Source organism: Microcaecilia unicolor, chromosome 8 (genome assembly GCF_901765095.1).
Source record: "Microcaecilia unicolor chromosome 8, aMicUni1.1, whole genome shotgun sequence".
Lineage (NCBI taxonomy): Eukaryota > Metazoa > Chordata > Amphibia > Gymnophiona > Siphonopidae > Microcaecilia > Microcaecilia unicolor.
In genome coordinates, this window is record NC_044038.1 from 59,312,192 (window position 1) to 59,327,767 (window position 15,576).

A 15,576-nucleotide genomic window follows, 5' to 3' on the forward strand; every position below is an offset into this window, starting at 1 on the left:
AATCAGCCTCAGAACACCCTTGTGTGGGTTTTTCTTACTCCTTAAGGCCATTTTTCGCACAGCCGGAGAATAGCCGATTTCCCTATTTTTTTAAATTAATGGCCATACGCTAACATTGTTATTAGTATGTAACCATCTAATATAATAAAACTCACCGTGAACGTTCTTAAGTCACTCAAACACTCCCTGAAGGGTTCGTGGATTCATGGTGTGAAGTCAGCCAGCCGTCTCTGCCCCGCCCTCGCGTCAAACGTCATGACGTCGAGGGCGGAAAAAAAAACCCAACGGATCGCACCAACGCACGGGGAGGAGTAGGGAAAGGACCATGGGCGCCCCGTATAAGAGGCTTGGGGAGGCTAAGCCTCCCCAGCCCAAACGTAACCTTTCCCTTGCTGCTACCCGTCCCCGCCTCCCAAACGCGGGGCTGCCTGGCACTGCAGCCAAGCAGCTCTCGGAGCTTTCCTCCAATCCTTCCCGCCCTCAGCTGAGCTTCCCGATGACAGCCCTCCTCTCTCCGTCCCCTCCCCCCCCCCCCCCCCCCGCGCATGTTTAACTTTTTTACTTACTGGCAGCGAGTAGCGACGGCAGTGATGAAGAAGAAAGCACTTCGGGCTCCTCCAGCTTCTCCCCTCCTTTCCATCACACGTGTCCCGCCTTCTGTGATGACGTATTTCCTGTTTCCGTGAGGGCAGGACACTGTGTGACGGAAGAGAAGGGAGAAGCTGGAGGAACCCGCAGTTCTTTCTTCTTCATCACTGCCGTCGCCACTCGCTGCCAGTAAGTAAAACAGTTAAACATGCGCCGGGGGGGGGGGGGTGCGGAGAGAGGAGGGTTGTCATCGGGAATGTTTCAAAATTGCTTTTGCAAAGTGAAAATTGTGTCAGTCTTAGGTTTCTTCAAGTGATGCTGCCTGGAGTATGCCTGGGATCCTACACTCATGCTAACACTAAACCTTTCTAACCACTTCTCCTACACAAACAGATCAATGCCTCTAAGATTTGGCCAGAGAAAGAAAAGCCTTATTGTGTTTGGGATCGGAAAGGTTAAGAAAATGAAGCCTGGAAAAGCCCAACCTTTGTTTGGGAGGGGGCCTGACACCAGAGAGACACAGGAAGGGAGGTATCTCTGTCACACACACACACTCTCTCTCTCATATACAATGTCTTTCTGACTCTCACTCTCACACACTCTGTCTCACACTGTATCACATTCACTCTCTATGTGCCACACAGTCACTCACACACTCGCTTGGTCTCATACACTTACTCTCACAGAGAATCTGTGTCTCACACACACTCTCTCTCTCGCACACACACACACACACACACACACACTCTCTCTCTCTCTCACACTGTGTCTCACATACACACTTGCACACACTCTCATTCTCACACACACACTCTCTCACAAACACAATCACACCCAGACTCACTCTCTCTCTCACACACACACACACTTTCACTCTGTCTCTCACACAGTCACTCTCACATACACTCTCCCAAACATACACACTCCGAGGAAAACCTTGCTAGCGCCCGTTTCATGTGTGTCAGAAACGGGCCTTTTTTACTAGTTACAAATATTAGCACATGAACACTGACACCTATTTTGTAGGCAGTAAGGGCTCATGCATTAGTCAGTTGACACATAGGGCTGTGTTTACTAAGATGCACTAGCATTTTTAGCACGTGCTTAAAGCTAGAGTCGTCCATATGTTTTTATGAGCGACTTTAATGTTTAGCGAATGCTAATCATTAGCGCACGCTAAAAACGCTAACACACTCTTAGTGCTGCTCAGTAAACAGGGTCCATAGTAATATAGATGCGCTAACTGATTAGCACAGAAACGCCCACCCTCTGCTCCCAGCCACACCCCCCTCTGGAACAAAACTAGTGTGCAGTTTGTGTGCACCAATTTTAAAATTACCGCAGGATGCCTAAAGAACTTCTCACAGCAAGCCATTTAAAGCTGTGTAAGCATGTGCTAGTGCTTTCCAAAGCTTAGTAAAAGGACCCCTAAGCTTTTGGGGCTTTACCAACAATTAAAAAAGAGTAAAGAATTAACTAGAAGGGTGACCAAACATTTGTACCTGTCATATTTCCCTTTGAAAACATGAAAACATTATTTTCAATCTATTAATATTCAAATAATAATTAATGTATTAAAATTTTCAGAAACATGTCTGAACCATGTTGAGGTCATCACATTTTGTTTTATTTATTTTGACATTTGTATCCCACATTTCCCCAATTATGTTTAGTTCCAATGTGGCTTACAATATATTCAGATGCTACATTTCGTACAGAAGGAGGGAAATTAGCTGACAGGTCTGGTGGAAGTTGCGAGAGATGTGAGACGAGGGTCTAGTGAGGATGACGTAGAGTTAAAGTAATTACACAGAGGTCATTGCATTGGTTCAAGAGTGGTTGCCTTGAGTGAAGTTGGTGGTTATGTGTTAGCGACATGGAAGGATGCCTTGTAGAAGGCGGCTTTCAAGTGCTTGCGAAATAGGGTGTGATTATTCATAGATCTTAATTGTTTAGGCAGCGCGTTCCAGATTTTTGTGCTTAGGTAGAAGTTGGGTGAGTGTACTAATTTGAATCTTTTTTTTTATTTTTTATTATTTAAATTTTCCAATATATCACCACATAAAGTGAATATGCAGTCAGCATTATTTAACATTAGGAAACAAAAATGATAAGTATATATCTTTACAGCCCATTTGTCCACAAGTTAAAGAAATTTGATTCCAAGATTAAGGAAATTAAAAAAGAAAAAAAAGATACAAAAATTAATCATCAATAGATGCTTCCTCTGGTTCAGACCTCAGCCTGCTAAATTAGGGAAGGTTTACTATATTCACATCAACTCTTGCATCAATAAACTCTTTCAACTGTTTTGGATCTACAAACTGAAAATGTTTACCCTCAAGCACCACATTACAAAAACAAAAAAATCGCAAAACAAAATTTGCTCCCAATGCCACCACCCTGGGGCGAAGTTCCAAAAAGGCCCTTCGTCTCATCTGTGTAGGCCGTGAGAGATCTGGAAAGATACGGACCTTTGAGCCCAAAAACAGATTTTCTAAGTGTCTCAACGAAAGCCGTAGTACGGCATTCCTATCAGGCTCCAACGCGAAAGTGGCAAGCAGAGTTAACCTCTGAGTAACTATTTCTAATGAGCTTTCTAGGAATGAGGTAAGATTCATTCCCTCCCCTATTACGGGGGGATTTTCCACCACCACTCCAGTACTCCCGATGTAATAAGCACGTGTAATGGGAGGGAGTGAGTCCTTATCCATTCCCAGGATGTCCACCAAATATTTTTTAACCATCTCCAAAGGAGAAATTAATGGCGATTTGGGAAAATTAAGAAACCTAAGGTTAAGCCTTTTAGTCTGATTTTCAAGGTATTCAAGTCGTTTATGTAGGAAATTATTGTCTTTAACCAAAGCTGTTTCTATAGATCCCATTTCTTGAATTTTGATATCCACACGTTCCAATTTCTGGGTTTGCTGTGCAGTCACTTGTGCTTGAAGCAGGGCAGCCTCAGAAAGAACTTCAATATCAGAAGAATTCTGCTTTAAAGTAGTTTGCATAGAGGTTTGGATATTGTAAACCATATCCCATAGTGACTCCAGCATCACAATTGCTGGTCTAATCACTCCACTAGCCACAGGAGGAGATTGAGGTAGACTATCAGCCCGAGCTAACTTGGAAACAATAGCTTGAGGCAATACCTTTGAAGCCTGTTGTAGTAATGTTTCCAGAAGTTGAGAATCTATCTCCGTTGCTGCAGTCACACCCTCAGACAGGACCAGCTGAGCCACTTCGGCGTCTGTCTCTGTTTGAACAGCCAGCAACTCTCTTCCAGGCTGGGGAGGTGCAATTCGCTCCACAGGGCTCAAGGAAGCCCCGTTTCCACTCTCAATCGACTCCGAAGGGCCGAGAGCTGCAGTGGGGGTCGAAGTTCCCTGAGGACCCGGTTGCTGCCTGGGAAATTGCAGGGTTGTTTGTTTCATCGTCGAGGAGGTCACAGGAACCGAGGGAAATTCCTTTACCTTCCCCCTCCGCTTCCCCATGGTTAACGAGGCTACAGAGGCACCAAGAGAAACTCACAAACACAGCAGCCTCCAGGAGCAAACACAGGTGCGTCTATTCACAGCGCCATCTTGGAATCAGCTCCATGATCGACGAGCAGACGACCCTCGTCTTCCACCCGGCACCGAGCACTAATTTGAATCTTAATCCTGGGCAGTTGGGGAACTGATTTAAATCTTAATCCTGGATAGTTGGGGAAGTGAAGGGTAAGATAGTTGTTTGCTCTCGTGGTGGCATTACACAATGGGAGGATGATTAGATCGGTCATGTATGATGGAGCAAGGCCAAAAATAATCTTGTGAGTTAATGTTTATTGCTTGAATAGAATTCTGGCTCTGATCGGGAGCCAGTAAAGTTTTTGTAGTAGGCTAGTGCTTTTGTAGCATGATTTCTTATGTATCAGTCTGGCAGCAGTGTTTTGGGCTGTCTGTAGTTTGGTCAGTAGCTAGATATAGACCGCTGCAATAATCCACTTATGCTAGGACCACTGTTTGAACTAACATGCAGAAGATCTCTCTGTAAAGGTAGCTTCCACTTTGTTTGGAACATTTTCAATGTAGTGGATGTGATCTGCTGTTCAAAAAATAATTTGTGTAAGTGTGACTCTTAGAACCTTAAGATTATCTGTTATTGGGTGTGTGACTCCTTTTACATTGTTGATATAGGTTAGGACTGAGTAATGCTGCTCGGGACAGCAAAAGTAGAGATTGGTATCGATATTGACAGGAGCTGAGCCATCAGGAGTACAAACAAGGGAAAACTGGTAATACTGCAGGTAAAAACTGCACGAGGTTGCAGGGGCCAATGTCTCTGAGGTGTTGGTTAGGGCTTAGTAATGCTGCTCGAGGCAACAGGAGTAGGGTCGGTGCTGATTAGCAAGAGCTGGGTCATTAGGAATACAAACAAGGGTTAAGAACAATGAGATGCAAGTACAGGGCAATAAGAACCAAGATTATCAGAAATACAGGTAGATTGATTGATATCATCTAAAATACAAGCAGTTATGAGATCCATGTTGTTAGTGCAAGATCGCAATAGCAGGAGCGTTTATCTAAGGTGTAGACAAGAATATAGGGTTCTGAGATACAGGGAGTAATGCAATAAGTGTGCAATCTGCTGAGTAAGCTGAATACAGACAGTAATGCTGTCTATTGGGATACAAGTAAAATTAAGACCAGTAGTGCTGCAAGTTTTTGCACTTCAGGGGTTCAGCTTTTTCCGAGCGAGTGTAACAAAGTTGGTTAGTTTGTTACGAGGAAGCGCCACTTTGCCTCAGCGGCTTGGGACCAGTGGTTGCACCACTGAATCACTCATCCCATGGGTAGTAGTACTCTTCGATGTTGGTTAACTAGGGACTGTTCTTTAGGTGTGAAATATTATCCTTATGCAAATATGTTATTGTTAATTCCAGCTGAGAATGGACTGAATGATTTTTCCTTTACGATTGCTTCCTGTAGCTCTAAAGTTAATTATTATAGTCTTATTAATGGATTTAAACTTATTGCTAATAAAACTAAATTAGTTTAGTTAGATAGAAATATTGATTCTGTTTTAGATTCTTTAATTATTTCTACTAATCTTTTTTTCTTTAAAGGTGGAAAGAACTTCTAAGGTTCTTGGTGTTATTCTTGATACCACTCTCTCTTGAACCTCAAGTAAATCATATTACACAAGTTGTATTTTTTAAACTTCGACAGTTACGTAGAATTTGTCATTTATTCAAGCTCAGCACTTTACTATTTTACTATCATTTTAACTCATTTTGATTAATGTAACATTATATTTATCTCTTACTGCTAAACTTTGTTCCAAGTACAGCAGCCAAACATACTGACACTCAAAAGATCAGATAGTGCTTCTGCTGCTCTTATTTCTCTTCATTGGCTGCCATTTCATGCTCGTGGTTTGTTTACATTGCCTTGTATAATATTCAAAATGTTTGACGTTTTATTCCGGCGTATATGCTTAATTTTTTTTTTCAATTCCTATAGCTAACAGTATTAACAGAACTAGAGATCTATTTTGCTTGTTTTTGCCTTCTTTTTCAGGAGTTAGGTATAAACGTTATCTTTCATTTATCAAGATCCTCATTTCTGGTTATCCCTTCTATCTGTTTTGCAGTCTCTGGGTTCTTATTATTCTTGAAAACTTACCTGTTCAAGAAATTTTTAGGTTAATTTCTGTAATTGTTACCGGTTTTGAACCACTTTTGTGGGAGTTCACGAGATACAAGAGCTATATTACATTATGTTTTCTTGACTTGGCTTCCAGACCAAGAGAAGCATGTGCCTTAGGGACTAGTCAACCACTCACCTCAGCCATAAGTATCTGATAGGTAAGTTTAGATTAGACAAGACTTCAGCACACACATACCTTATTAGTGATATCTGTGTCATTACAATCCATGATGCCCTGAAAGGATTCTTCAGCAGCATCCTCAGAGAGAGCACTGGTCTGATGTAAGCGTCTAAAGACGAGCAAGGCAAAAGAGTTGTCAGTGAACATGGCCTGAAGAAATTAGCCAGAAAACTGAGCTTCTCATATAACTTCAACTGTTTTACTTTCTCAAACCATTTTTAAAATGTTTATTCTTTAATATATTCTAAGGCAGCAACAAACACAACTCAGTGGAACTTTAAAATACCAGCTTTTGAACCCCAAAATGTCTTTAAAAATATCTACTTTTTTTCAAATAATTTGTTAATTAGAATTGTAACCCAATGCTTAACAAAGACAATAGTTGCACAATAATTGAATAAAACACCCCAACAGTAACAAGCCAGTTAAACATAGTCACAACAATCCTCATATACCAAATCTCCCCACCCATGTCTCAGAGTACCTGGAAAATATCTATTTTTAAAGAACCAAGTAAAAGTTTTCACTGGAATTTGTCATATGCAGCTGTCTCAAATTATAACAGGAACTTCAAGCTACCTGGGGGGTTTGAAATTTTAAATCCAGTTTTATTTTATAGCCTGGGAGTGCGGTGGGGAGTCTAACACCAGGGAAAGGGATTCAGTATCACAGTCCAGAACAGATGCTGGATAATAATGGTCTTTTAAAGTAAGCAAATGTCATTTCTAGAAAAGAGAATGAAAGACACACTTTCTTCATCTATAGCACTGACATCTTTATTGTGTCAAAGTCTCCCACAACTACAGCTAGAATTTTTAGAATTTTCTGCTTCTGAAATTCCATCTAATGTATTCTGAACCTCCAGTGAAACTGATCTCTCCTCATATTATTTGTCTCCAACTTAAGAAATAAATGGAGTATTATGTGCAAAATTCATTTAAGGTTTGTTGTTAAAAACAAGTATTTCATTGAAGCCCTAAACAAACATATTTGATCTAAAAAAAACAAACATACAAACAACAGTATAACTAAACAGACAGAGAGGATAAACCTACCTTGCTACCTTCTTGCTGGACAGTCTTTTATCTGGACTGTGAAGGGAACAGAAATAACAGGAAAAGTGATCGGGATGAAAAAGAGGAAACAGGAAATTAACTTTTCAAGCAGCAGGGGATAAGGGCATAGCCTTGACAATGCCAAACAAACAGTGCATACATGCATTAAAGTGCTTATCTGCAGAAGCTTCCCCATGCAATGTTCTGCATGTGTTCTGTGAGGTACCACATGATACACCAATATCCATGGTCTGAGATAATCTATTTTCTTCTGGACAGGCTGATTCCAGAACAGAAAGGGAAGGGCTAATAATAGATTTGAGTTTAGCAGGCCTCAGCTCTGATGCTTCTGGCCTGCCATCTACATAACATTTATCTGCCTACCCTGGCATACTCCCCCTCAGCTGGTATGTGGCAGTAGGACTTGTAACTAGTTAAGCAAAAGGGCATAATGGGGCATGCTGGCCAAGCTTTATGTGGTACAGGACAAAGCCAGGGACCAAGTAAACCCAGACACACTGCCAGAAGTGCTTTAGTCTATTACAGATTTATGATCAGAAAAACAAGTGAATTGAGTTGCTTTGAGACTCGGAAGCTCTTCCATATACTCAATTACTATTCAGAAATAAACATTTCAAATGGACTATTTCAACAGTCAGTGTTAAATATCCTATTTATTGGCCATGTGCCCTTTCCCATCTGATTTTTATGTTTGCCTTTCAGTATTTAGTACAAAGTACATAAGTACCGCCATACTGGGAAAAGACCAAGGGTCCATCAAGCCCAGCATCCTGTCTCCGATAGTGGCCAATCCAGGCTTCAAGAACCCGGCAACCGCCCCCCCCCCCCAAAAAAAAATTAATAATGTCCAATAGACTTTTCCCTCAGGAATCTGTCCAAACCCCCTTTATTTTTATTCTCAGGTGCAATATTTCATGTTTTTAGGAATACATTTTATTTTCATGGTTTCTTTTGTATTTATCAATAAAAACAATATAAATCAATGTTCAAAAACATGATTGGGCAGTGGTTCCAACTGCAAGAGTGCATTTCCAGGAGAGCTCTGACTATTTACATCGCTAAATGGCCAAAACGTAGTGAGAACTGTTTAAATTGTATTTAAAAAAAAAAGGGGCATAGGAACATTCCAGAGCAGGGTGAAAACTTATCCATTTAAACGATGATAAACTGATAACATCCATTTAAGAGATGCTATATCAGTGGAAGGAATAAAATTAAGTGGATCTCTTATCCATTTTAACTTTGCTTCCAGATTTTCCTTGGTGGCACTTAAGTGGCCTTTGGGGACAGGGAAATAGCTCCTCTACCTGGACAGCACCACTGAAAATCCGTACAGAGATAGGTTCAAGAAACTCTGAAAATAGAGTAAAGTCCATATGGCCTACCCAGTCTCCACATCCATACCAACTACTAAGCTCTACTTTATGCAGACAGCATGTGGATAAAAATTAGCCCTTTGTGTCTCAGTGAAGAAAAAAACTGCAAAAGGTTGGTTATTTCACTGCTGATGAGATATAAATATTCAATGGATCGATCACTATGAGTGGTCTGTCAAAATGAAATGCAATCACATGATTGTATATAATTTTCAAAATATAAAGAAATCGATTAGTTTGAATGCAGTGAAGCCCTCTTTCCACACCCTCTCAGAAGTATGTATCTCAAAAAGATACTAGTGTAGCCGCCTTATAGCCAACGTATTCTCTTGTATGTGATCAGGTCAGCCCTCTGTTTTAGATAACGAGTGATAGGAGTTTTGTGAAAATGCTTTTTAAACATTGTGTGAGATCTATCCACAATCTGCTAACATTATACCAAGGGCAGCATCTGCTCAACTGCATTATGGGGACTGAAAATATTTTCTTCAAAAGGACCTAAGGCCATCAGCCTCATAACAACAACCCATTAGTCACAACAGTGGGCAGCTGCAGTAATGAATCTATCTTTCAAACGTCGAGTCCCACACCATCTTACCATCACACGCAGCACTGTTTCTAAAAAGGCAAATATATCTTACATAAAGAACAGCATATTTCAGATCCAGAGTAAGGACCTGCTTCAGGACTGACCTCAGAAGCAGACTGTAAAAAGCAAAGATTTTCTCCGATAAAACTTTACGTATCAAGAGACAACTGGATTCTGACATTGAAAAAGCAGTAACGTCCTCACATAATCTCACTATCTTTTGTCCTCTTTCCTAGAAATACATGGGTTTGAACCAAGAAAGCTGGAGCCAGAGCACAGTATTAAGGAACTGCTGAACAACACTGAGACTTAACTGCTGTTGCTCGATAAACAGGACCTTGTTTTGAGCAAGTGAAATTAGATGAACTTGTTTGTAGCTGTTCTAGCCTTGCATCCAAGAAGCCTGAGCTTGTCTCTGCCAGTACCTCTCTCTCATCAACTTAGCCTTGCTGTTAATAGCTCGATAATAAGAGAAAACTTCTAATTCATCCACTCACTGATGTACAGTCAAACATTGTTTACTTTTGAATCCTATGCATTTGCATGAAGGAGCCAATAAGGACAATAGAAGTCTTACAAATACATGAAAAATCCTTCGGGGAGGGGAGGCAGGGTTCCCATTTGTTGTCCCTGAATGTTTCATCTTCAAATCCTTCCCAGCCTACTCTCTGGATCGTTGTTACATTTAGCTGGGCCTACAGATGTTATGAATTGGATGACCTGGATGAGTTATTTGTATGCTTGGCACACAGACTGCCCTACACAGGGATGTGGAGAACAGCATAAGGAAAGCAAAAGGGCCTCAAAGTGTGAAAAGCTGAAGTGTTACTGAAAACATGCCAAAGTAGTAGGCATACCACAAGCGCTACTTGTAATATATCCTCCAGTGCCAAAGAAGTTATGGCACAGCTGCCAAGGTGGCTGATCCACTAAGCAGGAGATTTTGGATCTGCCTCCAGCCCACCCCAGCTCTGCCCCACCCCGCCTATTGCTTCACCCAACTTCACCCATAACTCCTTTCATTTCTCCACCCCCACACAGCTGATTCGTGGCCAGCAGCTAGAGGAGTGGTCTCCCTGTCCAGCGGCAGCAGAAAATGCCTTCATAAAACATCAACTCGTGCTGCTGTGGAGCGTAAGATCAGCGGTTGCAGGAGGCCACTCAGTGGAAGATCCCAATTTCTCAGCGGGAAATGACCTGCAAAAGCAGGAGACTTGGCAGGTCTGTTATGGAGATGGTGAGGCAAATTTCATGGGTAACGTGAAGAATAAATCAGCAGCAATTATGTATGCAATCTGTATGCATACCTGCCTTCCCTCTTATAATATTCCACTTTCCCTTAAAGCTGGTGGTATGAGGCACACTGGAACATGACTCCATTGTGTGACAATTTCTTAAACAATCTTCTGCTTTCAAAGTGCTGACCTTAACTTTTAATTCATGACTCAAACCTTGCTCCCCTACACAGTGTGCACTCCCTCTCTCGGGCGATGTCCCCCAATATACTTTCTGACTTATTTATTTGATGTGCTCATGATATAAACTCTGAGATGCTTTGAGCATCTAGTAGGAAACATCTGGAATAAATGGAGACGATTATAGCAGAAGGATTAGTGCTGATCATATAACGTATTTCTTTTTCTTCAAAAAGGTGGTAAATAAATTCTAATAATACATTCTAATAAATAATATCTAGCTATTAATATATTGCAGCTCTCACTACTTTTTAATTACCAAAGGCACTTCTAAACTAGAGACCAAGAAAAACTAAAACTGTTCTGAAGAAGTCTTTTTTGAATTTTGATACACTTAAAATTAGCATGCCTTCAAACATGCTGCCACCATAAAAAATAATGGAATAAAAAAAAATTTAGGGACCATTTTGCTAAGTTGCATTAAGCAGCTAATGCAGGGTTTACCATGCAGTAGACAGCAATGCCCAACGAAGGAATGGGCAGGATCAGGGTGTAACATGGGCGGGTGGAGGAGCAGCCGGCTGTGACAGCTAGCGCATGGGTTGTTACCATATGCTAGCTTCCAGGAATGCCAACAGTGCCACCAAACTTACCACCATCTGAAGAGGAAGCAGATGTGCTGCGGACCTGTCTCAGCCCCATATCCCACCTAGTCATAAACTCATCCCCCCACAAAAATCACTCTATCCCTACCCGCAGCCCCAATCAACAGTAGTAACCCCCAGCCCTAATCAATATTCACACACACACCCCACAGCCCCCAAGCAGCAATAATACACTTTCTGCAGTCCCAATCAACAAAACCACTCCCCCCTGGCCCCAATCAACAATAGTACAGCCTTATTCTATAAGGACACATAGGCGCTCAGGTGTCCTTATTGAATACTAGTGTACATTTGAGTGCCCAATATTAGTGCACATTTAGGCACCCCCATTTGCACCTGCCAAAGTACTGGCATAAATGGGGACACCTAAATATAGTAGAAACATGGGCAACTCACAGTATTCTATACACTATCAGCATAAATGTCTGCCCTGCCTATGGTCCATCCAATGTGAACACTCCCCCTTACAGATTCATGCTAATCCATTTGAGTGCCTATTTGTAGAATACTAGTTAGGTGTCCAAATGCATAGCAGTGAGAAGCTTCTTTGGAGGCAATTGTTTCATTCAGATCCCCTTGCTCTCTTCTCACTAAACCATCAATTGTCACCCTCAAATCTCATTGGAAGGAGATTGAACACTTCACTTTTTGTTTGGCTGAGCTCAAGATAAAGTGCAAAGTACTGAGGCCTGCTTGGAAGCTCAAAGGGGGAAGACAGAAGCTATGGAGAAGGAAATGGAGGGAGTAAAGAATGTCAACACTGTTTTAATTAAAAATACATCTACATGTATTTGTAACAGGAAGCTGGAGTATTTAGAGAATTTACCTAGGAGCCTGAACCTTAGAGAACTAAACTTTCCGAAGGTTCAAGGTTTAGCTCCACTGGTGGTCTTTAAATGATAGATGACTGAAGTGTTTAAAATACCACCGGAATCCCATTGCTAAGGCTTTCTAGCTACCCACTGGAGAATGAGGTGGATAACAGGGTGGAGGAAGAGAGGTCTTTATACCCTTGAATTCCAATTGTTGCTTTTTTGGAATCCTTGGATTGTAACTGTTTTTTGGGAAAGCTGAATTGTTGGTACAATAACTATAAGAATGCAACTTTATTTTCAGAATTTCTGGACCTTATTTCTGGGACATAGAATTTGGATTTATCCAGACTTGGCAAATGTTACTCAGGAACACTATAAACTCTTATTAGTTATATGGGAGGATAATGTGTAGTCTGGGGGCTTCTTTTTTTTTCTAAGATATCCCTGTAAATGTATGGTAAAATATGTTTGGGGGGGGGGGGGCAAGGGGAAGGTCAGTTATATTTTCTTTGTCCCTGTGCAGCTAAGATTTTTTTTCTTGATGCAAAAATTTACTTAATCTTGCTACTTCCACACCAACTCATGATATAAGTGATAATGGTTAAAGTTGACACCTTAACTAGGCACATGATATTTAATCATTCTTTAAACCTTTTACCTTTTGTTTCCTTTATTAGTTTCTTTATTTTCTTTCCTTCCCCTCTAATGGAGCTTTTTTCCTTTTGTGTTTATTTTAGTAGTCTGATATTTGTTACTTGCAAAAGGCTAATTTTTCTGTAACACATGCTTAACTTGTGAATAATTAGGAAAATACCAATACATACAAAATAAAAATTATGTTCAGTTTATTAAAACTTGAATTGCTTTTTTTTTTTTTTACAAGTAAATCAAAGTGATGTACATAAATTATTAAAATCAATAAAAGAATTCATGGGCTCTTGTATGGATCGGCCACCTCGGTGGCGATTTCCCCGCCCACTTATACTGGGACACCGAATTTCGTGAGTATTTAGCACACCAATGGGCAGATTATCGAGACACGAATGCTGCACATCGTGATGACCCGGTGCTTTTTTGGGAAGCTGCTAAGGCGGTATACTTAGGGGAGCTATAATAGCTTACACCAGCTACAAAAGGAAGGCTAGAGACAAAGAGATTCTCTGTTTAGAACGCCAGGTAGAGGAGGCACGTCAACGATTTGGAAACTCTCCCACTCCCCAACAAAAAACACATTTGTTGACAGCGAAGGCCGCTCTCAACAGTCTCCTTCATGCTCTTACAGTCAAATCACTGCAGTATTATAAATATAAACTTTTTTTACATGGCAATAAGCAAGGGAAATGCCAATCTTTAATGGCAAAAATTGGGTACACAAATGATCACGCAACTAGATAGAGGGGATGGTACCAGGGTACGTATGGATAAGGAAATCGTAGAAGTGTTTAGATTATACTACCAATAACTTTATGCTCAATCTCCAGGGGAGGATTTAGAGGGTCAGACCTACCTAGAAGGCTGGTCATTACTGTCTTTAATGGTGCATTCCCAATCTAAATTTAATGCGCCGATCACTGAAGAGGAAGTAAGTCGGGTCATTCAGCAAGGGACTCTCTATAAAGCTCCAGGACCAGACGGGTTTCACTTTGAATTTTACAAGATCTTAAACCCTATGATTGTACCGATTTTGCAAAAAAATTGTTTACTAATTTTTTTGAGGCTGGGGAGCTGTCTGATTCGCTGTGTATAGCGCAGATGGCGGTGTTGTTAAAACCAGGTTGAAACCCGAGTTGCCAGCTTCGTATAGACCTATATCTTTATATAATGTGCAGGCTAAGATGTTCGAAACTTCTGGCAAATAGATTGGCATTGGTATTACCCTCTTTGATTGATGATAGTCAGGTTGGCTTTGTGTAGGGGCATACGATTACCAAAAATACCTGCAAGGTGCTGGCATCAATGGAGTGCATGGAAAGGTCAAAAACACCTTCTTTGCTCATTAGCTTTGATACAGAGAAGGCGTTCAACAGAGTAAGTTGGGAATGTCTATTTGCAACATTGGAGGCATATGGTTTTGACAGGTTCTTCTCTGCAGCAATCTGGGTGGCCCTTTGGGTAAATGGGACAGCTTGGGAACCCTTTGAGATCCAGAGGGGGACCCGTCAGGGTTGTCCACTGTCCTCACTTCTTTTCATCTTACCTCTTGACCCGCTTATGTGTGAAATCTTAAATAACCCACATATACAGGGGGTCCAAAATGGATCGCAGGAATTTAAACTATCTGCTTTTGTGGATGACATTTTGGTACATTTGATCAACCCGGCCACATCCTTGACTGTTCTAATGGATAGTTTTGCAGAATATGGTGACTTTTCAGGCTTTAAACTGAATTTTGATAAATCTCTGGCTTTGCCTATGTAGTCCTCAGTGAGGCGTAATTGGGAGGGTCCCTTTCCCTTGAAATGGGCATCCCGGTTTTTTCCTTATTTAGGCATAAGGCTTCCATATAGGACCTTTCTGATACATGACCTCAATGTTTCCTCTCTTTTAGACTATTCCAAGGAATGTTTCACAAAATGGATGTCCCTTCCTATATCAGTGTATGGGAGGATCCAAGTTTTTCATATGGTTCTCTTTGCACGGTGCTTTATACATTACAACTATTGCCCTTATAACTGGTAAATCGGGACCTGCTTTCTCTGCATAAAATATTGTCTAACTTCTGTTGGCAGGGAAGGAAACCCCAATTATCTTTCAAATCTGCAGGGTTCCTGGCATTATGGTGGTCTTGGGATCTAGGTCTGCGGAAATACAATATGGCGTGTCTGCTTAGGTATTTGGGGGATTGGATTATAGAAGAACAAACCGATACACCTAGGACTTATGAAATGGCCTCTTACCATCCATGTAATTTTTTTTCTTTAATGCATTGCTCGGCACAACGTATACCTGAGGGCCTTAGAGGCAGTGTATTACTAAAATCTTTAACATTTTGAGTATTTAATTGTTTGAACAATTGTCTTTTATTTATACAAGTATTTAAGTGTTTTTGTCGTCAGACCCCTGAGGCAGGCATCATTTGGCGCCGAAACACGGCCCGTGTCGGGTCACCTGTTAATAAAGTACTCCTGTTGTCCTAGTCTTGAAGGCCCAGTGTTGCTTTTTTTTTGTCTGTATACTTTGG

At 41.1% G+C, this 15,576-nt stretch overlaps 1 protein-coding gene across 7 annotated transcripts in view; it reads right to left on the reverse strand.

Annotated features, from left to right (window-relative positions):
- RAB11FIP3 (RAB11 family interacting protein 3) overlaps positions 1-15,576 on the reverse strand; it is a 304,304-nt gene that overhangs the window by 47,118 nt on the left and 241,610 nt on the right. For all 7 annotated transcript variants that reach the window (XM_030211109.1, XM_030211107.1, XM_030211111.1 and 4 more), the window contains 2 exons: positions 7,515-7,550; positions 6,475-6,568 (listed from right to left, as the gene is read on the reverse strand). In XM_030211109.1, coding sequence (XP_030066969.1) covers positions 6,475-6,568; positions 7,515-7,550 — 130 coding nt within the window. The remainder of the gene's footprint in view (positions 1-6,474; positions 6,569-7,514; positions 7,551-15,576) is intronic.